This window comes from Ursus arctos, unplaced genomic scaffold (assembly GCF_023065955.2).
Source record: "Ursus arctos isolate Adak ecotype North America unplaced genomic scaffold, UrsArc2.0 scaffold_21, whole genome shotgun sequence".
Lineage (NCBI taxonomy): Eukaryota > Metazoa > Chordata > Mammalia > Carnivora > Ursidae > Ursus > Ursus arctos.
Genome location: NW_026622886.1, coordinates 3,066,517 through 3,094,405, shown reverse-complemented (window position 1 = coordinate 3,094,405; position 27,889 = coordinate 3,066,517). Strand labels below are relative to the sequence as shown.

At 47.6% G+C, this 27,889-nt stretch overlaps 1 protein-coding gene and 4 non-coding genes across 6 annotated transcripts; all 5 read right to left on the bottom strand.

Moving 5' to 3' along the window:
* Positions 1 to 117: 117 nt before the first annotated feature.
* Positions 118 to 6,983, bottom strand: RPL3 (ribosomal protein L3). 2 transcript variants are annotated; one of them, XM_026479602.4, is made up of 10 exons: positions 6,864 to 6,983; positions 5,687 to 5,879; positions 4,791 to 4,959; positions 4,105 to 4,240; positions 2,840 to 3,026; positions 2,196 to 2,356; positions 1,542 to 1,643; positions 969 to 1,064; positions 466 to 585; positions 118 to 218 (listed from the first exon to the last, which is right to left on the bottom strand). In XM_026479602.4, the coding sequence occupies exons 1-10, from the start codon at positions 6,864 to 6,866 to the stop codon at positions 174 to 176; spliced, it is 1,212 nt and encodes a 403-aa protein (XP_026335387.1). In that variant the 5' UTR covers positions 6,867 to 6,983; the 3' UTR covers positions 118 to 173. The 2 variants fall into 2 exon arrangements, with proteins under 2 accessions (XP_026335387.1, XP_057172399.1); XM_057316416.1 differs by having other exon boundaries at positions 118 to 585.
* Positions 1,180 to 1,273, bottom strand: LOC113241818 (small nucleolar RNA U83B). The gene has a single exon (XR_003311722.1). It is a non-coding gene; the product is annotated as a small nucleolar RNA U83B (small nucleolar RNA).
* LOC113241819 (small nucleolar RNA U83B) lies at positions 2,699 to 2,792 on the bottom strand. Its single transcript, XR_003311723.1, has one exon. It is a non-coding gene; the product is annotated as a small nucleolar RNA U83B (small nucleolar RNA).
* LOC113241820 (small nucleolar RNA U82P) lies at positions 4,241 to 4,295 on the bottom strand. Its single transcript, XR_003311724.1, has one exon. It is a non-coding gene; the product is annotated as a small nucleolar RNA U82P (small nucleolar RNA).
* Positions 6,305 to 6,368, bottom strand: LOC113241817 (small nucleolar RNA SNORD43). Its single transcript, XR_003311721.1, has one exon. It is a non-coding gene; the product is annotated as a small nucleolar RNA SNORD43 (small nucleolar RNA).
* Positions 6,984 to 27,889: the final 20,906 nt, after the last annotated feature.

The following is a 27,889-nucleotide window of genomic DNA, read 5'->3' as shown; positions in this document are numbered from 1 at the left end:
GTAGGGGACAAAGAAGACCCTCAGCGAAGCCCAGAGGCCAAGGGCAACCTCTCTCAGAGAACGCGAGGCCCCTGTGGCAACAGCCAGGACAGGGAAGCAAAAAACCAGAAGCAGAGCTCGCTGGAAAATCATTTTTATTGAGACCCCACCAGCTGCACAATCTGCCCCTGACATTAAGCTCCTTCTTCCTTTGCAATTCGGTCTTTCTTAAGTGGTCCCTGTGGAGAGAGGGCAGCAGGCAAGGTCAGAGGACGGAAAGCAGCTGGGCACGAGCAATACCCCACCCACATCCCAGCGCGAGGAGAGATGCTACGTGGGCTCCCGGCGCAGATACAAGCTCAGGACCCCCAGGAGCCAGCCCAGCTGCCGCCTCCTGCACCAGCAGCAGATGGGCAGGCTGGCAGGGGACATGGACTGGGAGCCATCCCAACCCCAGCCCGAGGGCGGCAAGCTAGGGGTGCTCACCATGAATGCTTTCTTCTCCTCCACCGTCTGGAACCGGCCGTGGCCAAATTTGGAGGTGGTGTCGATGAACTTAAGGTCAATCTTCTCCAGGGCCCGCCGTTTGGTCTGCACCAGCAAGGACTATGTATGGGCCAAGAGGGAGGGTTAGTTACGAACAGCCGGGCCCTCCGCTGCCCCATTGTGTTTCACAGAGGACCACCACCAGCCCCTCCGGCGACACCACCAGGCCAGCGGGTTTACCCAAGGAGCTCGCCCTGCCGCCAGACTGAGCAAACACGAGCGCAGAGGCAAACAGCTGGGCCGCGCCAGACTGGGAATTTCCTCCTCCCGGGACTTCAAAGCTGCTGCTGAGGAGTGGCAACCCCCCCTTTTCCTCTGAACTCCCTCCACAAAGTGCGGGCACTGTGTTCCACCGCTACCCATCACTCCCCCCTCCACTCGGAGGGCCAAGCTCCTGCCTACCCGCCCCCCCCCCCGACTGCCGGGAAGGGCCCCAGCCTCACCTTGCGGAGAGTAAGCACTCGCTTCTTGGTTCCCACCACACAGCCTTTCAGCATGACAAAGTCATTGGTCACTTCACCATAGTGGACAAAGCCACCCTGGAAACACCAAGGCATCAGGTCAGACCAAGCACAGGACTAGGAACCGCGCAGACGACATGACACGCGCGGCCGCTTCAGGCTCAGGTGGGCCCTGCCGGCTGCCGACCGCCGGGCTGTTCTCAGAAGGAAGGCAGCAAGGAATGCTTCCGCAGTCTCACTCGGGCGCTGTGCCCAGCGCGCATTCCAGAGCCTCATCACCGAACAGCTGGCTGAGACCCCACTTCGCACCAGCCAGGCCCAACCAGATGACTGAAGACACAGCATGTGCAAGGAACAGACAGCTGGATGCGGTCTGTGCAGGGGACAGTTAACGGGCTCTGGAGACACGGCCTCCGTGCGTCAGCCAGGACCCAAGAGCACTAGGGTCCCACCCCGCAGGTGAGGCCTGGCGCAGATTCACACGGAACGAGGTGGGGGGGATCCCTGCCAAAGCCAAGACCTTAGAGGCTTTGGAAGACAGCTCTCGTTACTCACCAGAGGGTTGATGCTCTTGTCAGACAGGTCATAATCAGTGGAAGCGTTGTTCTTGATCAGTTTGCCATCCTTGATGAGGTAGCCCTGGCCGATCTTGTAGATCTAGGTAAAGAAATAAATGAGCATTTTCACACTCCAGGGGGACAGACTCACGTGTCCCTGACAGCAGGCTGGCTGCGGGAAGGCCAGCCAACAGGGACACGTAACTCGGGACACCTAACTCTCAACTCAGCAGTGGGGTAATAACCAGCAAAGGACTCTGGAAAGCAGCGATCAGTTCTAGTGACGGGGCACCCCAGGCCGGGGGCAGAAAGAAAAGCCGGTTGGGCCTAAAAATACTGCCGCTTGACAGAAACAACAATGCACGGAGGCCTTCCCCAAACCCTCCAAGGCAAAGGGACGGACAAAGCTCTCATCCTGGCGTCACTCCAAGAGTCCGCGGTACCAGAACCACCTTCGATGGCACCTTCCAAATCACACCCAAGCACCAAAACCATGCCCATCAGACAAGGGGAGCACCTCAAGGCCACATGCATTCCAGAAGCTCCCCCACCATAGCAGCACTAACAGGAACAGGAAACCGCGCTCCCAACACGGGACTTGTCTTTCCCTTCCTGGCGTTCCGTCTCCACCGAAAGCCCCTTGGCAGCTCACCTTCTTGTTGATCTCAGTGCGGTGATGGTAGCCTTTCTGCCCAGCCCGAGCCACGGAGAAGGCCACTCGGGCAGGATGCCACGCCCCAATACAGGCAACCTTGCGCAGGCCCCGGTGGGTTTTGCGGGGTAGCTTCTTGGTGTGCCAGCGGCTGGTGACCCCTGGAAGAGACGCCAGCTTGTCACCGGGGCGTCTGGCACTCATGCCATCAGCCCTTCCTGCCGAATGCCCAACGGGAGTTCGCTCCTCGTATTTCCTCAGGCTGATCACCAGCCTAGACATAAACCTGCTCTCAACCTGTAAGAAAAGGCGCTGGACGATCAGCCCTGAACTGGCATGCGACCATGTGCGCGTCACAGCATCCACCGAGTTCCTCACTGGCAGAGGCCCAGCCAATCTCCCGGTCCTCTGCTTTCTGCGGTGGGCTGCACAGGGTCAGGGTTCAGATGGATGGTGAGGGCTCTCCCCCAGCCCTCCATACTTCCCTCCCACCTGAGCGCACGGCTATTCTCGGAAGACAGGCACTGAGACAAGTTTCTGTCATCTTACTCAGGCCATGTGCCCAGCACTCATTCCAGAGCCTCATCAAAGATCTGGGCCTGAAGCTTGAGTTTTACCACAACTGGGGCCACCGCAAAGCTCACCTTTGTAGCCTTTGCCCTTGGTGACACCAATGACATCGATCATCTCATCCTGCCCGAACACCTGGTTCACAGGGACCTGCTGCTCCAGCCTCTCGCGGGCCCAGTCCAGCTTCTCCGCCACTGTGCCTCCGTTCACCTGGATCTCCATGAGGTGGGCCTTCTTCTGGCGCAGAGGAAGCAGGCGCATCTAGGAGGGAATCGATACGGCTCAGACCCCCGAGCTTCCAGCTCTCCACAGCAAAGGAACTCAGGGTGGGCAGAACCGTGTGGCAACCTTGAACCTCATGTCTCCCTAGTGGCAAAGTGAAGACTCCTTCCTGTGTTCTAACTTCCCACTGGGTGCCCAAGTTCACCATGACGAGCGGATCCTTAACATACAAGGGCCACGTCAACCCAAGCAGACCTGGAACAAGACCCTAGGACCACTAGCTGCATGTTCCTGGTCATCAGGCTTTTAGCCCGTCCCTTTGGGGCACTGCCCTGGTTTACCCTGGCCATCTATCTCGGTCTCTCAGGAAGGCATTTACATTGCCCGACAGTGGAACAGCACCTCAGTCAAGGGCACAGCTGCAAAGATTAGGGGGGAAAAAGAATTCAAGTCTAAAACTTCATCAAGAGTGGCCCAGTGCTGTTCCACAGAACTTTCTTCAGTAATGGACACTACCACAAACTTGAACCGCTATTGTCACTGCTAACCATAGGGAAACTGAATACCTAAGAACGGGGTATAAACCTAGGACAGCAGCTCAGACCAACTGTATGTGAGATCACCATTATGACCAAGTCAGGCAAAGGATCATGCAGTTCGTAGCAAGTCAGATTTGAGCGCAAATGGCCGATATGCTATCGTAATTTTTCAGCTACACCTTTTACAACATTAAGGAGTCACCAGTTCCTTCAACCACTTTCCCTAAAATGGGGCATGGGTTCCCTAATACAAAACCCATGGAGAGACAGCGCCCTCTGCTGGCAACAGAAAAACCAACCCACCAGCCTGGAGGCACCACTGGCTGCTTTCTCAGACCAACAATGGCCTTAGCCTGGCCCCAGAAATTAAGGGCAGGGCTGGTGCCCCGGGCTGCTCCCTGGCCCATCCATCCAGACAAGTTTAAGGAACTGGAACTGGTCTTACCATCACTCTAAAATCCTGAGACTTGGCACAAAGTCAGTTTGAGCTGAGGATCAACTCAGCAGATAACTCGGTGGCACCCGCTACTTGAAGCAGTGGGGCAGTCACCCTACCTTTGTGCCCCTTGAGTGCTCACCTGGGTGTGGGCGATGACCCGGATCACCTGGCAGTACTTCTTCATGCTGTTGAAGTCCTTCTCCAGCTGCTTTTTGCCATCATCATCCTGCCACTTCTTGCAGTATTTGGTGAAGGCCTTCTTCTTAGACTTATGCCTTCAGGGGCAGAGCAGAGTTGGGGAGGGGGCCGGGTGCGGGCCTTCATCACCCCTCCAGGGGGTGAGCGGAAGGCACACTGGCACCACGTGGGGATGGGGCTCATTGCCGGCTTCTAAGGAGCCTTTTCCACCGGCAAGCGGAGCCTGGATGGAGCTCATCGGGCGGAGCCGAGCGGAGCTGAGCAGAGGTCCACAAAATTAACGGAAGTCACAAGCATTCAAATACACACTATTCTTGCTCCAGCTTAGCCACTAACCCAACCACACTCCCGGGCAGGACCGGGGGAGTTACACTGCTCTCAGCTTCTAACCGGACTCTCAATACTTCCCAGCAACTAAGAGAACACTGAGTACGGAGTCCTCAGCCAACCCCTGCCAGGGTGAACATGAAGGTCCAGAGGGGCTGCTCAAGGTCTGTCCTCAGAACTGTTCTGTTCAGGAGGCAACTAAACCGGACACCAGAGCAGCTCTCTCCCTGCTACAGAGAAGCCCAGCACAGGGTACTCTCTCCTCTCCTAATCCCAGCCCAGGGTCTCCTCGTCCCTTACCAGTTCTTATAGAAGCGCCTTTTGCATTCATCACTGATGTGCTCAGCAAAGATGGTCTTAAAGGTTCGGAGGCCTCGAGGGGTTTCCACGTAGCCCACGATGCCCACAACCACCATGGGTGGTGTCTCCACAATGGTCACAGCCTCCACAACTTCCTTCTTATTCACCTCTGCCGAAAATAGAGTGGTCAGACTTGAGTGGGTTGGCTAGAATGGGATCACGGTATTTTGCAGGAGTGTGAAAAGCCCATTTAGGTCAAGAGGGGAACCTGATTTGGGTAACAGGCCACTTTGCAGAAATGGGGCCTTACTTAGCAGTCTGGACTCCCAGGCCTGTCCTTACCACATACATTGTAATTCTAACTCAAAAAAATATCAGGACCCTAAGACAAATTGTATAGCTTCAATTCTCATCTATCACAAACCTCTAAAAGCAAATTCCTTATTACCTAAATAATACAGGAGTACTAAGTATAACGGGATGTGGTAATAGGTCTGAGCTCAGGGCAGATGTTCAATGCCAGCATTAGTAGATAGCATGTGATTCAGTAACCAGTGCTGTTTGACTTAATGCATTTTTCTATTTGCACTTCATAACCCAGGGACATGGACAGCATTCAGGCTCTCAGGTTAGGGCTCACAGGTACAATGTCCCTAATTAGCATACTCCTCTATGCTGTGGCTCTTGAAAAATTTGCTCACGATAACACGGACTTCAATACATTCCCCCCACCTAAAGCAGTAATGCCAGCCACCCGTAGCCCTTAGCAGTAATCAATCCTAATGGAGATTTCCATCCTGTCAAAGGAGGGTCTGCCCTCTTCTGACTGCAGCCCAGTCTATCCCCACCCTCCACTACCAACCCCAACCAGTGTGAAGGATACTACTTGTACTCACTGGATCCTGGCCTGTCCACCTCCCGCACAATGTGAGTCATGCCGGCCTTGTAGCCCAGGAAGGCTGTGAGGTGGACGGGCTTGGAAGAGTCATCCTTGGGGAAGCTCTTCACCTTCCCACGGTGCCGGCTGCTTCGTTTCCGAGGCAAGAAGCCCAGGGACCCATGCCTGGGAGCGGAGAATTTCCTGTGAGACTGGGAGAAAAGATCTACGCTAGCACTCAAACTTGTCTTAAGTAGCGCTCTTCTAATGCCCGGCTTGCCTCAGTGGTGGAAGGATCCGCCGCAAGTCTGAGTCCACACCACAGACACAGCAGCCCAGCTAATAAACATGCTTACATGCTGGGCTGGGTTCACTTTGAGAAGGATCACACACAGCCCAGATGACTTGACTCTTTGCCTCAAAACCTCATTTTGTAATGTTAAGAAAATGTACCCTCCCCTTTCTTCTGAGTAGGACAAAAGCACACCAGGTGATGTCCTTAATATCACTTCACAGGTGGCTTTCCGGTCAAGTCAGCACAAAACGGCTTCTGGGACCCAAGAGCTGGGTAGCAGATGACCCCACAGGCTCCCCCCGGCTAGACTGACACCCGAAGGCCACTAGAACTCGACAGAGCCAAATCAGAACGTGACAATCAGCACAGAGTGTCTGTCCGCCCGTCAGTAAGTTCATCATCTGTGGTTCCTGGGAACTCCAGAAGCCTTAAGGGTGGTACCAACGTGCACCCAGGTCAGCCTGAGGCCTCAGCAACCCCAGCCTAGGCTCCCCTCCCACGTGCTACCCTAATTTCGGCACCTCCCCGGGTCAGCACGAATAGGGCCCAGCGCCCCCACTCAAGGTCCTCCTGGCCAATGTGCTCACGGACTCTGATCTAGATTAACACGAAACTGGTGAGCTCGAGACGCAGAAATTATCTGTGACTTGAAAATTTCCGGACTCGGGGGCCTCCAAACCGGAGCCCGCCCCACCGGTTTTCGCCAGCCGCCCGGCGGGCCCCAGGCCAACCACAGGCCTCCGGTGTTTTCAGAAAATAGGCCTCACTGTGGGTCTCACTAAGTCCCCCGTGCTCCTCGAGCAGGCCCCCGGCGCCCGCCGAGTTGAGATGACGGCGATGCGCCACGGATTGAGCCGCACCGCCGCGCCAACGAGGAGGAAAGCGCCATAGCGACACGTACCATTCCGCCGCCGAACGCTGCCGGTAGAGGTCGGACGAAGCGCGACGAGCCATTTATAAAGCCCAGCCTGGTCCCGCCCCTTCCGGGGCGCGCGCGCGCCCGCGGTGGACGCCGGGTCTTGGGGCGGATACGGGCCGCCATTTCTACGCATGCTCGTCCTCGCCTCGCGTTCGTTCTGAGCTGGACGCCACCTTCGGGGGCGGGGATTAGAGACTTTACGGCGAGCGACTGGGTTCTAATTTTGTGAAGAGCCGCGGAAACTGTGGCCGAGAATTGGAATGCCGCGACCGTAGGGCTTTAGGTAGCTGCCAAAGTTGCTGAAAGACGCCGTTACGCTGAAGCTAAAGAGCTGCGTCTTTTTTCACGTGAAATGCAGTCACCTCCAGGATTGAATAACCCAGCTGTGGGTTTCATGTCCAAAGCGTCTTCGCACGTGGTATCCCATTTCCATCCGACGCTATAAATCTGCGGTGGTGCCATTTAGCGGGCACGCTGAGTTGGGACGAATTGCCCCGCTGCCACCTGCTCAAAGTTGGAGAGAAAAGACTGAAAGCCTGGCTTTCTGGCTCCCAACCCAGAGCCGCTTCCACGACACCAACTTGCCTTTAATGCGTTCTGTTTTCGGACATCCCGTCCCTGAAGCCTCATCCCAGCCACTACTCCCGGTGTCCAGCTGCTGTGGCCCTGCTTCTTAGGGTCAATGAGGCGGCAAAACGCCCTCAGGACCTGCGGTGACGGGTCCAGCAGCCCAACCTCGGAGCCTGGCTCTTCAGCCTCAGGGACCCTTGCTGATCTCTGCTTGCACCCCAACCTCCCAACCCCGTGACCCAGGAGGCTCCTAAGTGCTCTTCCTATCTCCGGCTTGCCTCTCCAAATCGTTTTAAGAATCAAATGTCATCTTGTTACTTCCCATGGAAGTAACCCCCTCACTGGAAAGACCTCCGGGGTCCCAAGTCATTCACTCAGAAATTCTTACTGAGGGCCTGCTGTGTGCTGGGTACTGTTTCTCGTTGGGATTAGGCATTAACTCCTGAAGGAGGCTGCCACCCAAGGCTCTGTTGTAACCGGCTACTCCTCCACCCTTTTCCCTGTGTGAGAGCCCGCACACTGTCTCCCGTATATCGCCTGCTCCTCCATCTCACCCAGTCCTGTTATTTGATTCTGGGGCTGGCAATTGCTTGCATCCTTGCTAAAAAAAAAAAAAAAAAAAAAAAAAAAAAAAAAAAAAATCTAATCTTCACACCTTCCCTTGAGGGGCAGTGCTGATGGGTCCTCAGTCTTTTATTGGAAATCTTTGGGGCCAGATGTGTTTCCAAACTCAGCATTTTTCATGTTTTAAATAAATCATGCAATATGGTGCATGCACTTATGTAATCCTCCTCAAACTCTTTAATGAAACACATTAATTCTGTCAAAAAAAAGAATATTCTCATGGAGTGGGATAAATATAAATGTCTTCACATCGGTTCAAGGCTGATTTTGCTGCCTAAAAAGTTCAGATCAGTTTGGTTTTTGTTATCAAATGATTTAAGTTTTCAATTTCAGAATTGCAAACAAAGGTTTATGACCCATATTGTCTGTCCCCTCTTACAGACAAAACTAAGTCTCAGGCCAAGAGGAAATAATTTGACAAAAGTCACGCAATCAGTGAAGGACAGAGCTGACTCCAGCTTGGGTTTTCACATCAGACTTGGTGTTCAGTAACCCCCTCACTGGAAAGACCTCTGGGGTCCCAAGTCACTCACTCAGTAAGAAATTCTTACTGAAGGCCTGCTGTGTGCTGGGGACTGTGCCAGACTGCGGGAGTACAGAGCAGAACAAGACAGCCACCATCACACACCAAATAAGACTATTTAAAACTGTAAAGAGAGTTTAAAAAGGTTTGACAGGGGCGCCTGGGTGGCACAGCGGTTAAGCGTCTGCCTTCAGCTCAGGGCGTGATCCCGGCATTATGGGATCAAGCCCCACATCAGGCTCCTCTGCTATGAGCCTGCTTCTTCCTCTCCCACTCCCCCTGCTTGTGTTCCCTCTCTCGCTGGCTGTCTCTATCTGTGTTAAATAAATAAATAAAATCTTTAAAAAAAAAAAAAGGTTTGACAATGTCCCTGGAGGTGTTAGACAACCTATCCTCCCTAAAAGAAACTCCCTCTTTACCATCCAGAAAAAAGAGAGCAGGGCTGCCTGGGTGACTCAGTCGGTTAAGCATCTGACTTAGGCTCAGGTCATGATCTCAGGGTGCTGTGATCGAGCCCCACGACAAGCTCCACAGTCGGCAGGAGTCTGCTTGAGATTTTCTTCTCCTCTCCCTCTGCCCCATCCCAGCTTGCACACGTGCATTCTCTTTCTCTCTAAAATAAATAAATAAAATCTTTAAAAAAACAAAAAAATAAAACGGAATTTCTGGTAAGGAGCAGAAAAGCGTCCCAGGCTTTGCTCAAATACTTAAAGAGCAGACGTTCTCTACAGCCAGGTAAAACCCAAGATGTGGAAGGGTAGGAGGATCTGAGGAGGAGCTGAATGGGGACTACATGAGGATGTTTTAACGTTCGTCTCTCTTACTAGAGTGGAAGCTTCCTGTAGGCAGAGACCATGTGCTCAGCACCCAGTGCAGGGCTGAGCACAGAGGTCTGGGTCACATTTGTCAGATGAGGGCATGAACACAGGGGACCCAAACTAGAACATCACAGTTTTACTTTCAAAGGCTGCCTCTCTTGTCCCTTTGAAGCAATAATGCCCCCTCTTTGACATAAGCTCACATGTTGGTCTTTTGTGCTGTCATTGATTGTTGCAAAATCACCTGGCCCAAATGACAGAGTATTTGGGCCACAGGTTCAATTAATGTGAGCTTGTGGCAGGAGGCAGCCCAATGCCCTCTGGGCAGGAGCCTGGGTCATGAAAGCCTCCCATCCCTGCTCCTCCACCACCAGCTGCCAGGACGATGCCCCACAGAATGGGAGCCGACTGGCCAGGGGTGCATGGCAGCTCCTACTCCTGCTCCTGTGTGGCCCTGGCCTGGTGAAATTCTCTGCCCCTCTGCTGGGGCTGCAGGCAGCCATAACAAATATGGCCTCCTGCTGCCCTTCAGTGTACATACTGGGCCTCTGTATCCCATGGTGCAGCAGCCAGCAGGTAGGCAGGGGGCTCACCCTCATCCTGGCCAGGAAGCTGTGCATAGACATGCTGCTGCCCATCCAGCGGGCCTTGTGGCAGCCACGGACCATCACGTGGGGCTGGGGCCTTCGGCAGCTCACCACCCTGATGCATGGAGCCCACTACTGCATCCTGCAGCACTTGAAGTGGGAGGCAAGCCTAGTCCTGCTCTCCATGGCCCAGCGGGCCTCCTACAGCCTGGCCAACTTCCACCACGAGAACAGCAAGGCCGTGGAGCTGCTGCTGCGAGCCATCCTGCAGCAGGTGGCTGTCCCCCTGCTGCTCTGCTGCCTGGATAGGCTGTGGGTGGCCATGCGATGGGCAGCCTGGGCCATGCAGGGCAGTGGCCTACAACCCCTGGAGTGGGCCAAGCTGTGCTGGGCAGACTCCAAAGACCTGGATGCAGTCACCACCATCCTTCCAGCCACCACCACCCCTTTTAGCCAGTGCTTCCCTGGACCTAACTCAGCCACCCTGAGCGGGGTCACAGTGGCCTCCATCAGCCTGTGCCTCATGGTTGGGGACAAGGGTGCCAGCAAGCAGGAAGGAGGCTGCAGCTTTGGGGCCACAGAGGTGCCCATTAGCACCAGGTTCCTGAGCAGCAGGACAAGCAAGATGGCCTTCAGGTGTTCATCCAAGCAGGCCCTCGCCCAGCAAATCAAGGCCACCTGTGTTCTCATCATTCTTCTCTATGTCTATGCCACGTCTCTCTTCGTGCAGATCTTAAGATAAATGATCAAGTGGCAGCCAGCCTCTGGTATGTCCCCAGCTTTGCTGTGTCCGTGAGAGATTGAATGGTACCAAGTCCGTTCACCTAGGCCTTTGCTGTGCTGGGGGCAAGGGTCGGTGGGAAGCCACAGGCATACCCGGGGCTAGGCTGGGGGACCTGGTCTCAGCTCTGTCACCACTATGTGTCCCTGGGGAGGTTCTTTTATCTTTCTTAGCTTCAGTTTCCTTTTTTGTGAAATGTAGATAATAGCACTCCAGGGAGAGGGGATATATACAATTGTGCCATCTGTAAATTGTTGAGTGCTCTTCCTTCTGTAATTACCCTAACAGCGTGTATAAGACCTCCTTGGAGAACACGTTTGTATTCTATTAAGGGACATAAAAAGAAGACCCGAATAAATGGAGGGACATAGTCAATTCATGGATTGACTGGCCTAATGTCCTAAAACTGTCAATTGTCTCCAAACTAATCTATAAAGTCATTAGGATTCCAACCAAAATCCCAAGGGATTGAGGCAAGGCATAGTGGGAACCTGATTCTAAGGCATATGGAGAGAGTCAAGGTCCTTGAAAATTTAAGGCAATTTTGTAAAAATGGAACCAAGATGGGAACTTACTCTACCAGATATTAAGACCTATGCACTACAAAAGCACAGCAGTAAAAACAATGTGGTAGTGGCAGGACAAACAGGCAGATGAATGTCTGTAGAACCCCAGACAGAGGCTGGCTACAAATGGAAACTAAATACAGGAGAAAAGGGACATCCCAAACCGTGTGAGAGCACGGACTCGTTAGCAGATGGGGTTGGAGAAATTGGTTCACAATATGAGAAAATAAATACCTATGGATCTTCCGGTGGATTGAAGTTGTTCCCTAAAGATATGTCCACCCAGAACCTGTAAGTGTGGCCTTATTTGGGAAACAGTCCTTTGCAAAGGTTTCTTTGAACCAAGGGTCTTCAGATTAGATCATCCTGAATTAGGATGGGCTCTAAACCCAATGACAAGTGTCTTTATAAGAGAAACGAAGGGGAGGAGAAACACAGAGAAGAAGGCCATGTGAAGAGGGACACCGATTAGCCAAGGAAAGCCAAGGATGGCCAGCAGCCCCCGGAAGCTGGGAGAGAAGCATGAAGAGTTTCCTCCTCAGAGCCTCCAGAAGGAACCAGCCCTGTAACACCCTGATTTCAGACCTCTCCAGCACCGTGAGAGAGAACATTTCTGCTGTTTGAAGCCACCAAGCTTTTGGTAATTTGCTGCAGGGGCCGCAAGGAACAAATACAGATCCTTACTTTGTGCCTCTACTCCAGAGTGAAGGTCCAAAAACATTTGAAGTACTATACCAATGCAGGTTGGTATTATTTATATTATGACGATGATTTGTATGTGCCCAACGCATTTATTATTCTTTGGGAAGTAATGTTAGCTGCCCGTTATTGAGGGCAGAACAACCTTTCACTTCATTCGATCATCCAATCAACCCTTTGAGGAAAGCACTCTCTTATCAGCTCCGTTCTATAGCTAAAGAAATTGTCTCAAAATAATTTAGTAGTTGGGGCGCCTGGGTGGCACAGCGGTTAAGCGTCTGCCTTCGGCTCAGGGCGTGATCCCGGCGTTATGGGATTGAGCCCCACATCAGGCTCTTCAGCTATGAGCCTGCTTCTTCCTCTCCCGCTCCCCTTGCTTGTGTTCCCTCTCTCGCTGGCTGTCTCTATCTCTGTCAAATAAATAAATAAAATCTTTTTTAAAAAAATAATTTAGTAGCTTCACACAGCAGAATACATGCCTTCAACCCCCAGCCCTCATGTTCCTGCTCAGAATGAGCTTTTTCCAGGGTTTACCTCTTTCCCTGCCTCCACTAGCATGGAGGTGGCGGGAAGACAGGCTCTACTGGATTCTCTGCTGTGTCTCCAGGCCAAGAGCATACATAGATCCTAAGAATGACATCAGATGCCAGAGTTCCCTTTTAGACTTTTGCCTGCACTCTCCCCATTTGTTTGCTGTCTACAGAGACTGCTTTCCTCCTCAGTTGTCAACCCACAAATCAAGGCAGCAGTCCCCTCCTGCCCGGATTGCTGCACCAGCCTCCAGAAGCATCCTTTTGTCCCCGTCCTGCCCCTGAGATCCCTTCTCTGCCTGGCAGCTGCGTAAGATCTCACACCATGAATCAGACCAAGTCATTCCACTGATCAAGACCCTTCAGTGGCTTCCCATAGTATGAGACCTGGGGGGGACTGCGACCATGGTCCCAGCACATCCCTGGGTCCCCAAGGGGGCCCCCCACGAAGACCTCTCCCATTCCACACACAGCCCTCCCTGTGGCAGAGCCTTTGCACCTGCTTCTCTCCCTGCCCGGAACACGGGTTGACTTCTACTTATTCTTGTTAAAGCATAAATATGAAGAGATGATAAGATCACAACTCTTGTACGGATATAAAATGAACATATGTCAAAGATTTTATTTAGCTCATTAATTAACGAGAGAACTAGACAGATGCCACAGCTGGTTCAAAGGAAAAGATGCAGAACCACACATTTATATGGAACAAAGAAATGTCAGAATGAATTTACAAATAGATGTAAAACTGGAATTTTCCATTGGGGGGATGTGTCCTTCCAACAGAGACGACTTATTTGTGTATGGACAGATTAGGGCTATTTGCATAGCTACACTTTATCTACAATCCACAGAGCTGTGAAACAGTTTGAGGGCAAGGAAGAATCTTCTAAAACTACACCCAACTAGATAATCCTCAAGGCTCCGGCATGTCAGCAAAAGGACAATCAGAGAGCTCTTTTCCTTCTTCCAAAATCTTCACGTTTTTCCTCCACTCCTCGGATTGTATCTTATACGTTACCTCTTGGGAAGCCTTCCCCAATCAGCTGATAGTACAAACTGGTCTCCCTCCCCTCCTCAGACCTTACCCGCCCCATTGTAGATTTTATGTATGTATGTAAGCTTTACTCCCAACAGGAGAACTCACGACCTGGAGACCAAGAGTCATCAAAAGTCACATGCTCTACCGACTGAGTCAGCCAGGCATGCACCCCCCCCCCCCCGCCCAACTGTGGATTTTAAATTGTCAATGTCAGTTGCTTTAAAGAAGGGGCATCTCCGTTTGGCACGGCACCAAACACATAGGCAGGTTTCATAAATATTTGTGGATGAAGGTAAGGGTGAGCCTGTTTGTTCTGGGGATATGTAAATACTGTCAATGGAGCCTCAGGTTTGGACCTCCTGGGTCCCTCTAACCAACATGTGTTTCCCTTCCCTGGGGGAATATGAAGATTAGAAACCCCTCCGCCCAGAACCAAAGGTGTGATTCTGTGTCCTGGACTTCACATCTCTGGGAACCTTCTCCTCTTGCCATCCCTGCAAACACCATGCCCAGAACCCCCAGCATTTTCCTAGTTTGACCAACTGACCTAATAGCCACCAGAGCCTTTGTTTCCTTAGGAGTAGAGTAACAATCACATCTGAATCAAGGGGCGGGGGTCTTTCGTTCATTCATTCATTCATCCATTCATTCATTCAGTGAATGTGTAGGATTGCCTGTTACACCCAGATTCTGTTATGTTGATGCAAATCGAACAAACCTTTTTAAAATCTCTAAGAGTAAGAATTTTATTTGAGCCCAAGTTAGGACAGCTACTGGGGAAACAGGCTCTTCACAGGGAGGAAAATGTTTCAGAGAATGAACAATTTTTACGGGTTATATACTTTTTTACATCTTGTAAAAGCTCAGAAGATTATAGGTTAGCAAGTCATCAGGAATCAAGAGTTCTATCAGAAAGGAATGCAGGGAGTAGGAACATTGATCGATATCTCAAGGACAAGATGGTTTTCCTTCGGGCTACTCTTTCACAATGCAGGTGTACGATGGATGTGTGGCGGGCCATAAATCAGGATTTGGGTTTGAACAGAGTTTATATACAGTCATGTTGGCTTAGAAGGAAATCTAGAATGGCTTCCCTCGTATCTCAGACCTTCAGAGAGTTTTTCTCTCATCAGTTATAGTCATGACATATAATTTATTTTGTGATTATAATATCCATTATCTCAGTTAATCCTCAAACAAATCACCAGGCAGCATGTTAGAATGTGGGTTCAGATCCCTGAAGACTGGATCGCCTCCTGCTCCACGGAACACCCTTTAAACAGCAAGGCCTTAAATACATCTTATTAACTACCCATTATGTAGCCCAGATGACTGAGGCTCTGAGAGATTGAGGGGCCCGAAGCCAGCAGACATTGAGAGGGGTTTCAGGGACAAGGTAAAGTAGAAGGTCTTCAGCGTTGGCTGTGCATTGGAATAACCCCAGGGAGATTTCAGAGATTCTGACTCCCAGGCTTAATCTCAGAACCGTTAAAAAGAAAACCACAGGTCCAAAATGACATCCTTAGGCCAAGTCACCAAACTGGGCTTGATACTTAACCTAATGCAGTTTCACCTCCCCCAGAAATGCAGTCTTCATGAGTCTGAGATTTTCTGATCAGCACCAATGAGGAATATATCACACGGGCCCCCTCCATTCCCCAAAGAAAGATGAGGTCATCCACCTAAGAAGACCTCTGCCCTTCCCACTAAGGGAAGGTGACCTTGCTTGGAACAATCCTTCTGTTTCTTTTGCTAGTAACTTCCTTGCCTCACCCTCCTTCCTATAAAAAAGCTACCACTTTGTACAGCTTCTTGGAGCTCCCCTCTGCTTGCTAGGTGGGTTGCTGCCTGTTTCATGAATTGTTTAATAAAACCAATTAGATCTTCAATTTTACTCTGTTGAATTTCTGTTTTTTAACACAACAAATTGCAATTTCTGGAGGTGAAATCCAGACAGCGGGCGGTTTGGAACGTTCTCCAGAGAACTCTAAAATGTAGCCAAAATTGAGAGCTACAAGACTAAAGAATTCTGTATGAGGGTTGAGTTCGTAGGTTTCAATGTTCACCCACCCAACCAACCTCTTCTAGGCTTATAATGTGTGCCAGGTTCTGCCCTGGGGGTTGGGGATTTGGAGATGAATCCATTTGGTGTTCACTCAAGATACCTGGAAGGGTGGGAGAGGGCTGGAGATGGAAGAGGAGGTGAGGTGTGTCTTCTAGAAGGAGGCAGCTCTCCTCTGAGGTGAGAAGGTTTCTGTGACCTGTCCTATAGTCTCCTTGGCTGGGTGACTTCTGCCGGGTTCTCTCAGGACCTAGGGTGACCCTGGTGTGATTCTTGGGCACAGGATCCCCTGAAAAATAGTAAATGCCTATTAATCATTACTCACCTTCTCTGACGTTAAAACATGCCACAGTCATTCATTCACTATACACTTATTGTGCCCCTGTTGTTTGCCAGACACTGTTCTAGGCATTTGGGATACCTCAGTGAATAAAACAACGTTCCCTGCCCACTGGGAGCTTATATTCTAGCTTTAGTGATAGAAACAGCGTGGGAGAGGCCGGCAGAGACCAAGGAAATAAAGAAAGAGCACAGAAGCAGATTTCTGTACACATCAGGACCTGATCCATGATTGAAGAGCCACAAGGCTGTGGGGCAGTTGGGTTGATGAGTGATGTATACAGTGTGGGAAGAACCAACTTATTCTGGGGGGAAAATTGCATCTTCTACATACACCATATAGAAAGGCAGATTCTAGGTATATTAAAACAATTTAAGACTATAAAGATAATATAAAAATATGAGAGAAAAATCTGTGACCTACAGATGCTGAAAGTCTTAAAATAAGGCCCCAGAAACACAAACCATGAGGGGAAAATAATTGTCATAAGCCATATCAAAATTAGGGTTTGCTTTTCAGTAAAAGATGGTATCATTACTTAATACTCACGGAGTACTCACTACGTGCCTGACACTGTTCTACGTGTTTGCAAATGGTAACCCTGTAATCAAACCATTCTACGAGCTTGGTCCCATCTGTGTCCTCCCTTCAGTACATGGGAAAACAGAGCCACAGAAAAAGGTACACTTGAAAGTGGTGAGAACTGATTCAAGCTCAAGCAGTCAGGGACTAAAGTCCAAGCTCTTAGCCAGGGGTCCACAAATGCTTTCTGCTTTCTGTGAAGGGCCAGAGAGTACATTTTTTTTGGCTCTGTGGACCAAACAGTTGTAGGGATCCAAAGTTCACTTCCGTGGCATTGGGATTATTTTAAGCTAAAAACACCTGAACAGACATCAGTCACAAGAAAGAAAAAACTTGCCTAAATTTCTCTGCTGCCTTACAAAGGACTTCCTGAAAGATACAGCCACCATAAATCCTCAGTCTGGGTGACTCACAGCCAGAAAGGAGACTAACCATTGTAACTGAACTAACCACTGTAACCTGAATAATTGCTTAAACAAATTTTATCTGAATGTCACAACTCCTATCTGCTCTTCCATAGGAGCCCTTTCTCCCTGCTCCCTATCCCCTTATCAGGTGGGTATGGAAACACTTATCTTCCCTTTCCTTTAATTCAGTGGTTCTTGAAGCAAATGAGAACAGTGGAAATAGAGCAGGAGTTGGAGACAGCTCTGGTGTCCACCACCCCCGGGATGGGTAATAAGATGTGGGCATGTGCACGATGAGACACTGGGCACCACTGGGAATAAACAAGTCAGAAGTTCCTACTGTAACATGGATACGTTTTAACACCGTAATGTTGAGTCGAGAAAGGGAAGAAACAGCAATATTTACAGCCCAATGCCATCCATGCTATTTAAAAACACAAATGGGGCACCTGGCTGGAGTGCTCCCTCTCTCTCAAATAAATAAATAAATAAATAAATAAATAAATAAAATCTATATATATTTTAGATTTAGATAAATACACCCATTTATATATATCACCATAATAATTGTTTTTCCTTCTATCGGCCCCTCTAGGTTCTCAGCTGGATCTCTATAAGAAATGACAAATTCACAGGAAAAAAAACAAACAGAAGTCTGTTAACAATGTATATTTCATATATACATGGGAGAAATCCGGGGATGAGTAGCTCAAAGGGGTGGCTAAAACTTGGGCTTATTCGGCATATTCAGCAAAGAACAACACATTTGTAGAGAACAACAGGGCAAAGGAAACCATTTTAGACTTCCAAGGCTGGCAAACTGTGGGAAAGTAAATGTATGGGGGGAAACGAACAGAATGCCATTTGTTTTCAGATTCCTCTGGTGCTGCCACTGGGTTCATAAGAGTCTAGAGTGGTTTCCAGTAAAGGAAAATTTAAACCCTAGAAAGGGAGAAGGGAAAGAGAGCTTTTCCTGTATTTGCTACTTTTTAATTGCCTTCAGCTCAAAATAATTCTTATGTCAAAGAAGCATATTTTGGGGTGTCATATTCTGGTTTCCTTCAATGATATTTCTGTACAGTGAAATAGTTTGCAGTCTGTTAACCAGAATTAGGTAGGTCTATATATAGCGACATGAAAAGACTTTCAAGACACATCATCAAGTAAAAAAAAGCAAGTCATGGAACAACACAAATGCTATAATCCTATTTATTTAAAAATTAGATACATGTCCACGCATGCAAAATGAGTAAATTCATAGACAGCCGACCAGGAGGTGGCTTAAACTGGGGATACTTGTGAGGAGTGCAGTGGGCATGAGGGGTGGGTGTGAAGGCGGCTTTCCCAGATGGTTCTGTATAGCCTGCTGTGTTCTTCACAAGAATGTACTCATCGTTAATTACTTGAACAATTTTTAAAAATAAAAATCAAAGTGAACTTCTGAGAAGAAACAAAACAGGAATCATCTGGACTTTTTCAAAATATAGATACCACCCTGGGACCTGCTGAATCAGAAGCTGGGGGAAGGGGAAGCACAACTAGGCCGGAAAAGAACCCCAGATAATTCTGATGGGCACATCCCCTTAAGCACCACTCAGCCAGGGAAGGTTTGGGCAAATCATTTGAACTTGAAATCCAAGTAATTGTAAAAGTCTTTTTTGTGTACCAGAAAGCTCTTCTGGGACATTATAAAGCTCATGTTGGAAGACTCTGAGCAAATCCCTTTCCATCTCTGGGTCTGAGTCCCTTTTTTTGGAAAATGAGGAGGTTGGACCAGAATGTCTTTAATGGATGGTCCCAGGTCCCATCCACTTACCTTTTAGGATTCTAGGTGGGCTATGTTGCTAATCCAACCAAGACCTACTACTATCTTGTTAAAAACAAAACACCAGATAACTGTCCTGCTAATGAATACAGAATAAAAGTAGAATATCACCCCTTTGTCATCCCTAATTGAGTCAGGCAAGGATCTCCAACAGATGTTAAAAAACACTGGGTGTGGGGCCCCTGGGTGGCTCAGTCAGTTAAGCATCAGCCTTCAGCTCAGGTCATGACCTCAGGGTCCTGGGATCAAGCCACACATCAGGCTCCCTGCTCAACAAGGAGTCTACTTCTCTCTCTCCCTCTGCCCCCCTCACTGCTCATCATACACACTCTTGTGCATGCTAGCTCTATATCTCTCAAATAAATAAAATCTTTGAAAAAAAAAAAGCATTGGGTGGCTCAATCAGTTGAGCATCTGTTTGGGCTCAGGTCATGATCCCAGAGTCCTGGGATTGAGCCCCGCATCAGGCTCCCTGCTCAGCAGGAGCCTGCTTCTCCCTCTCCCTCTGCAGCTCCCCCTGCTTGTGCTCTCTTGCTCTCTCTCTTTGTCAAAGAAATATATAAATAAATCCTTTAAAAAAAAAAGAAAGGAAAGGAAAAGAAAAGGAAAAGAAAGGAAAGGAAAGACAAGAAAAAGACCAATCAAGCCATTCTGGCCCCCACTATCACCTTGTCCCTCTTCCAACTGTCCCTTTTTTCACCTCTTGATTTGTTGCAATTCCCACAGCTGGGGTTTCTGGCGTATACAGAGATGATACATGTAACTACAACATAAAGCAGGAAGGTGCAGGGAGATTTCATTTTCCACTGTGTTAGTCAGGGTTCTTCAGAGAAACAGAGCCAGCAGAACCAATCCTGTGCGTGTGTGTGTGTATACACACATATATATGATTTATTTCAAGGAATTAATTCATGTGATTGTGGGAGTTGGCAAGTCTGAAATCCGTAGGGCACGCCAGCAAGTTTGAAACTCAGGCAAGAGTTGATGTTGCAGTCTTGGGTCCAAAATCTGCAGGGCAGACCGACAGACTGGAAACTCAGAAAGGAGTTGATGTTGGAGTCTGGAGTCCAAATTCTCTCCATTCTGGGAAGACTCTCTTTTCCGTCTTAAGGCCTTCAACTGATCGGGTGAGGCCCACCCACGTTCTTGTGGGTCAATGCCTTTATTTAGTAATCTTGATCGCTTCTACAAAGTGCTTTCACTAGTGTTTGATGGAACAACTGGGCACCACACCCATTGGTAAACTCTACCAAGGCATTTATTCACTCTAATTGCCTACCTCACTAATTCATTTTTTAGCTGTATCCATGCTCCTATTTTCTCCATCTTTATTTCCACATTCATATTTTTCATTTCTTTTTTTAAAATTTTTTAAAAGATTTTATTTATTTGTCAGAGAAAGAGCACAAGCAGGGGGTGCAGCAGGCAGAAGGAGAAACAGGCTCCCCCACTAGCAAGTAGCTCAATGAGGGACTCGATCCCAGGACCCTGGATTCATGACCTGAGCCAAAGGCAGACGCTCAACCGACTGAGCCACCCAGGCGTCCCCATATTTTTCATTTCTAATATTCTTCTGCTTGATTCATTTTCCTTATTTCTTTTTCTTCTTTGACATTGCTAAATTGTCCCCATCTCCACATCATACTTGTTTCAAATTCTTGATTTGTTTGTCCTATAATACCTCTGCTTCAAATGGCGTATGTCAGGCCGTTTATTGACTTTATTTTCAGGGAGTTGTACTACTCAGGTATCGAGTTGTTTTAGCCCCTGAGTTCCTTTCCCCTCCGCACAAGGATCTCAATTGTTGTGTGTATTGAGAGAAGGAAAAGGCCAGTTCCTTGTTTGTGTTAATCCCAAGAAATCTGAGGAGAGGGGAGGATGTGCCCTGGGAATGGTAGGGAGCAGAAAGCTTCAGGGTCCACCAGACAGCTCAAAGCAGTCCCCCTGGTTGCTACTGCCTCCAGCTAATCATGGTTTCACCTTAAACCAGCTTTAGCAGTCTCCTCGTTGGCATACTGGGTTCGGCAAATGTGAGGAGGGGGGTGGGTGAATGAATCCTGAGCGCAACTGTCTTCAACTTCCAGCCAGCACATGGAATTCATTTGTGTGAATGGTGTGAGGTAGGAACCCAACCTCATTTCTTTCGCCATATGGATAGTCAATGTTCCCAGCACTGCTCACTTACTAAATGGCCCATCCTTCCATTTGCAATGTCACTTCTGTATATCACATTTCCAAATGTTCTTCGTTCTAATTCTGGGCTCTGCATTCTGTTCCTTTGTTCTTTTGGTCTATCGTCTGATTTACTACAGCTTTATAATAAACCTTTACATCTGCTGTGTCTATCTGGTGGAACTTGCTCTTCGTCCTCAAAATTGGATTGGCAATTCTTGACCCTTTTCTTTTCCATAGAATTTTAGAATCAGCTTCTAAGCGAAATAAGTCAGTCAGAGAAAGACAAATACCCTATGATTTCATGCACATGTGGAACTTAAGAAATAAAACAAAAGAACGTAGGGGGGAAGAAAGAGAAGAAAACCAAGAAACACTCTTAACTATCGAGAACAAACTGATGGTTACCGGAGGAGGAGAGGTGGGTGGGGGATGGGTGAAATGGGTGATAGGGATTAAGGAAGCACTTGTCCAGATGAGCGCTGGGTGCTGTATGGAAGTGTTGAGTCACTGCATTCTCACCTGAAACTATTACACTGTATGTTAATGAACTGGAATTTAAATTAAAACTTTAAAAAATAATAATAAATACGTAAATGTTTTGTTTTGTTTTAAACGGCCTAGAGAATTTATTTTTTTTAAGATTTTATGTATTTATTTGAGCGAGAGAGTGAGCACGAGCACGGGGGAGGGAGGAGGGACAGAGGCAGAGGGAGAAGCAGACTCCCCACTAAGCAGAGAACCCAATGTAGGACTGGATCCCAGAACCCCGGGATCATGACCTGAGCTGAAGGCAGATACTTAACCGACTGAGCCACCCAGGCGCCCCTAAGTAAATATTTATTAAAAAAAAAAAAAAAGAGGTTTGGAATCAGCTTATCAAGTTCCACTGAAAATCTTTTGCTATTTGGTATATATTTGATATTTGATATATATATTGCACTGGCTCTACACATCAACATGGGAAGAATAGAGATCTTCACACACAGTTATCTCGACTATCTCTCCACTTCTTTAGGTCTTTGTTGCCTTTAATTTTAGAGTTTTCTTTCTAAAGATCTGTCTATCCCCCTCCTTTAAAAGTTTCATTTATTTATTTACTTAAGTAATCTCTACACCCAAGGTGGGGCTCAAACTCACGACCCCAAGATCAAGAGTCACGTGCACTTCCGACTGAGCCAGCCAGGCACCCCTCCCTGCTTTTATATTATTCCTAGTTGCTTTTTAAAAAATAAATTATAAATGGCACCCTTTTTAAAGTTATATTTTCTTTTTTTTTTTTTTTTTTAAGATTTTATTTATTTATGTGACAGAGAGACAGCCAGCAAGAGAGGGAACACAGCAGGCGAGTGAGAGAGGAAGAAGCAGGCTCCTAGCGGAGGAGCGCGATGTGGGACTCGATCGGGAACGCCGGGATCACGCCCTGAGCCGGAGGCAGACGCTTTAACGACTGCGCCACCCAGGCGCCCCTAAAGTTACATTTTCTAACTACTGGCTATGGGAATATAAAAATACAATTGCTTTTGGCATCTCGATATTCTGATCAGCGAACTTACAAAACTCTTATCGAGTCTGATAATTTGTGCATTCTTTAGAGTTTCTATGTGGAACAATTATATCAGGTGAAAATAATAAATATTTGTGTCTTCCTTTCCAATCTTCATACCTTATGTAACTTTTTTGTCTTGTCTCACTGTGCCAGCTGGGACCCCCCTGGAGCAGTGTCGAATGTAGTGATGATGGCTGGCATTCTTCTTTATTCTCCAATTTTTTAAAGGAACGCTCCTTTTTTTGTGCTTTTTTTTTTTTTTAAGTAGGCTTCATGCCCAACATGGGGCTTGAACTCATGACCCTGAGATCCAGAGTCTCATGCTCTGCGACTGAGCCAGCCAGGAGCCTCTAAAATGAATGCTTTTACTGTTTCATCTGTGAAATTTACCCATCCTGTACGATTTTTGTAGATAATCTTTATTAAATTAAGGACATTCTATTTTTAATTTGGTAAGAGATTTTCTATTGAATGGGTGTTGGTTTTACTGACGAGTTTTCTTGCGTCTGTGGAGACGATCCTGTGGTTTTTACCTTTTAATCTGTTAATAGGAGAAATCACACTTCTCCATTTTCTAATAAGCCAAGTCTGCATTCCTAGGATAAACCCAACTTGTTTGTGACATATTACCTTGTGAATTGCAAGATTAAGTTTGCTAGTATTTTCTCAGCACTGTTTGCAACGATATTCATGAGTGCGGTTGGCTGAAACTTTTCCTTCCTTATAAGTATCTTTGTCTGATTTTGATGTTGAATCAGTTTTAGTATATTTTTCTATAAATATGTGGGGAGTTGTCCATTTTTGTCTATTTTCAAGGCTATTGGCATAAAGTTGTTCACAATATCCTCTTGCTTTTTTTCATAATAATTATTATTTAAAATCTCTGCTGTACCTGTAGATAGAGGCTTTTTTCACCCCTAATATTGTTTATTCCGGTCTTATTGATCAGTCTTGCAAAAAATATGTCAGGTTTGGTCTTTTTAAAGAACTGACTTTTAGCTTCATGGATTATCTTTATTATAATGGCTTTTATAATAATGGCTCCTGGGTGGCTCAGTGGGTTAAGCGTCTGCTTTTGGCTCAGGTCACGATCCCGGGGTCCCCGGATCAAGCCCTGCTTCAGGCTCTCTGCTCAGTGGGGAGTCTGCTTTTCCCTCTGCTCCTCACCCTGCTCTCTCTCTCTTGCTCACTCTCTCTCTCTCAAATAAATAAAAAAAAATCTTTTTAAAAAATTAAGCATTTAAAAATTTAAAAAATTTCCTCTTGCACACTATTTATCTGCAGGCTCCCAGATTTTCACTTTAATTACTTTGCACTCCTAAATATTTTCTAATTTTCATTATAATTTTTTTCCTTGGTCCATGGGTTATTTAGTAGTGTGTTTTAAAAATCTAATATATTAGGTTTTAAGTAGTTTTTGTTGTTGTTAATTATTTCTTGGGTTTTTTTCTGTTTTGCTTTGTTTTTAAGATTTTATTTATTCATTTGACAGAGAGAGAGCACGAGCAAGGGGAGCAGCAGGCAGAGGGAGAGGGAGAAGCCGGCCTCCCCCTGAGCAGAGAGCCTATGTGGGGCTCAGTCCCAGGACCCTGAGTTCACCCCCCAAGCCGAAGGCAGACCCTTCACTGACTGAGCCACCCAGGCACCCATCGCAGTAGCAAATTTTTAAGATTATAATTCTGCTGTGGTTCATCCACTCAAATTCAATGAACACATTGCCCCTCTGCCCAGGCAGCCCCGCGCTCTCACAGAAAACAGATCTCAAGGGGGAAGGAGAGGAGGAGCAATGGCGAGTCACAGCTCGGCCTGGACTGGGAACTCAGATTACCGTGCAGAACATGGCAAGATTGGGCAGCTCTGGGTTTGCAAAATCTTGACCTACAAAGGACAGCCTGACTTCCTCCTTTGGCCCTGCCGTTAACAGGGAACACGTAAACACCAACGGTAAGAGAGAAGGACGTTTCTATAACTGGCAATGCTGCTAGGTATGAACTAGAGGCTCATGGGGGACCCTGGAAACCTACCCATCGTTTGTAACTTTGTGCTTCTAAGAAAATGCCTACACACCTGTTGTACGTACCTACCCTGAAAACCAACTGGGACGGGAAGGCCAACCATGTTTACTGAGCTCCTTCTTTGTATCAAGCACTATTCTAAGTACATTTTGTGCATTCTCTCATTTAATCCTGACAATAATCCTCAGGGTTTGTTTTTCTTAAGGTTTTATTTATTTATTTTTTTGAGAGAGAGAGAGTGAGGGGAGGGGCCGAGGGAGAGGGGCCTGAACCAAAGGCAGACACTCAACAGACTGAGCCACCCAGGCACCCCCTCAGGTTTATTTATAATAAAGTACTATGCTAATTTCTATTTTTCATATGAGGAAACAGGCCCAGAGAGGTGAAGCCATTTGCCCGAGGTGACTCAGTGGCTGTCAGAGGGAACCAGGACTTCCACCCAAGAATATCTCCATCTGGAGCTCAAGTTACTGAACACCACTCTTTCTGAGATTTAAATTCATGGGTGTGATCAAATCTTAATGCTGGAAGGGTTAGAAACAGTCTTTAAATTCTTCACCCCGAATGCCCCCGTGCCTAGCACAAAGCCTTCGGTAAGGTGGGCTTCAAATAAAGATTTATTGATGGTGGCTCAGTCGGGCGTCTGCCTTCAGCTCAAGTCATAATCCCAGCGTCCTGGGATCAGCCCAAGTTGGGCTCCCCGCTCAGCGGGAAGCCTGCTTCTCCCTCTCCCCCCGCCCCTCCCCACGCTGCTCATGCGCTCTCTCTCCATCTCTAATAAATAAATAAAATCTTTAAAAAAAATTTTTTAAATAAAGATTTAGTGAATGAATATGTGAATATTACTTACTCATTCAGCCCATCACACTCACACAGATTTCTTTACCATATAAAAAATGTGTATAATTTACATATAGTGAAAATCGCCCTTTTTATGGACCAACATGTATTGCCAATTGTATAACCATCACCACAAACAAGATAGAAAAGGATTCCATCATCCCCCAAATTTTCCCATGCTCCTTACTAGTAAATCCTCTAACGTGCCCTCCAACCACATTTCCAGTCCCCAGCAACCATAGTATCTGTTTTCTGTCCCTATAGTTTTGCTTTCGCAAGAAGGACCCATAAAAGGAAACATGCCGTCTGTGGTCTTTTGAACCAGGCCTCTTTTACTTACTGTAACACTGAGCGTATCAATCATTCGTTCCCTTTTATTCCTGAGTAGTATCCCATTGCACGCAGCGTCCCACAGTTTGTTTATACATTCTTCAGTTGAGGGACATTGGGGTTATTTCCAAGTTTGGGCTATTACACATAAAGCTGCTATATACATTCTTTTTTTTTTTTTTAAGATTTTATTTATTTATTTGACAGAGAGAGAGACAGCCAGCGAGAGAGGGAACACAAGCAGGGGGAGTGGGAGAGGAAGAAGCAGGCTCCCAGCAGAGGAGCCTGACGTGGGGCTCGATCCCAGGCTCGATCCCAGAATGCCAGGATCACGCCCTGAGCCGAAGGCGGGCGCTTAACGACTGAGCCACCCAGGTGCCCCTGCTATGTACATTCTTGTACAAGGGTTTAGCGAACATAACTTTGAATTTCTCTAGGGTAAATACTTAGGAGGGGATTACAGGGTCCTATGGTAAACGTCTAAGCTACCTTTATAAGAAACTGCTAACCTGTTTTCCTAAGTGGCTGTACCATTTCATATTTTCACCAGCAAGGTACAAGAGTTCCAGTTGTTCTAAATCCTCTTGAGCACTCGATTTTGTCAAATTAAATTTTTTAACCATTTTAATAGGTATGTGGAAGTGTCTCGTCCTGGTTTTAATGTGCATTTCCCTAGTGACTGGTGATGTCGGGCATATTTTCATGTGCTTAGTTGCCATCTATGTATCTTTTTTGGTGAAATGTATCTGTTCAAGTCTTTCTCCCATTTTCTAAAAAACAGGTTATTTTCTTACTATTGACTTTGCAGGGTTCTTTATATATTTGGGATGCAGATTCTTTTTTTAAAAAAGATTTATGTATTTATTTTAGAGAGAGAGTACAAGCATGGGGAGTTGCAGAGGGAGAGGGAGAGAAAAACTTAAGCAGACTCCTCCCTGAGCTCGGAGCCCAACTCGGAGCTTGATTTCAGGACCCTGACTGAGATCATGACCTGAGTCAAAATCAAGATTGTGACACTCAACCGTGCCCCCCAGGGGCCCTTGGGATGCAAATTCTTTATCATGTATGCTTTGTAAGGATTTTCTCCCAGATTGTGGTTTGCCTTCTTTCGTTCCTGTAAGAGTGACTTTTGAGGAGCAGTTCTTAATTTTGATGAAGTTCCACTGATCGGTTGCTTTCTCTTAGGGATCATGCTCTTCGCGTTATATCTAAGAATTTGCCCAACTCAAAGTCACAACAATTTCTCTTGTGTTTTCTTCTAGAAGTTTTATATAATCATAGCAGCTACCTTATGAGGTTGCTGGATTGCATGGGGGTAATGTATGTAAAGCCCTTAGCACAGAGCTTGGCACAGAATTAACCCTCAGTGAACAGAGCCTAAGATGGACATTTACCTAGGTGATATTTATAAGACGTGCCCGCACACCCACCACACGTTTCCTCTGCACAGACCTGTGTCCTGTCATCACAGAATGACAAGACACAGCAGCAAAGCATATCTTCATCCAACCTGATCCTGGAACGAGTGGAGGTACCTGAGCCCTCGAGAGAAGCCATAAGGACTGCAGGTCATTTCAAGAGCCAGAGCTGGAAGGTGTTCTTGCTACTGCAGCCAGTTAGCACTCCTCCACCCTGCCTGTTTCCATGAAACCTGGAGGTCTAACCCAAATTTTGACGCGGTTCTGGGGAGTAGGGTCTATTTATTGAACACCTACTGTGTGCCAGGCCATTGGCTCCAGCAGCGAAAGAGATAGAACCCACACACTAGCAGAAGAGAACAATGAACAAATAATTATGTAATTAATTGCTGACTTAAGGAAAAGGATAGTGTGTGTATGGGGGGAGGTGTTACGTCCAATAAAAAAATTTATCGCCTTTCCTCAGGTTCCGCTTCTGTACCAGGTGTCGGGGCCCCTCCAGGCTGGGCGTGTGGGGTGCGCAGACACGGGCCCACTTGATGTCAGCCTAAAGGCAAAGTGGAAAGGTCTTCGGGGAGGTGGGGGCTGTGCTTCGGAGGGCTCTGAGAGAGGGGTTATTCATTCGTGGTCCATTCATCCATTTGCGAAATCTTCACACCGCACCTACTGTGCAGGAAGACAAACGCGGCCCCTGCCCTACTATGTTGGGGGGCAGACAGCGACAGGAA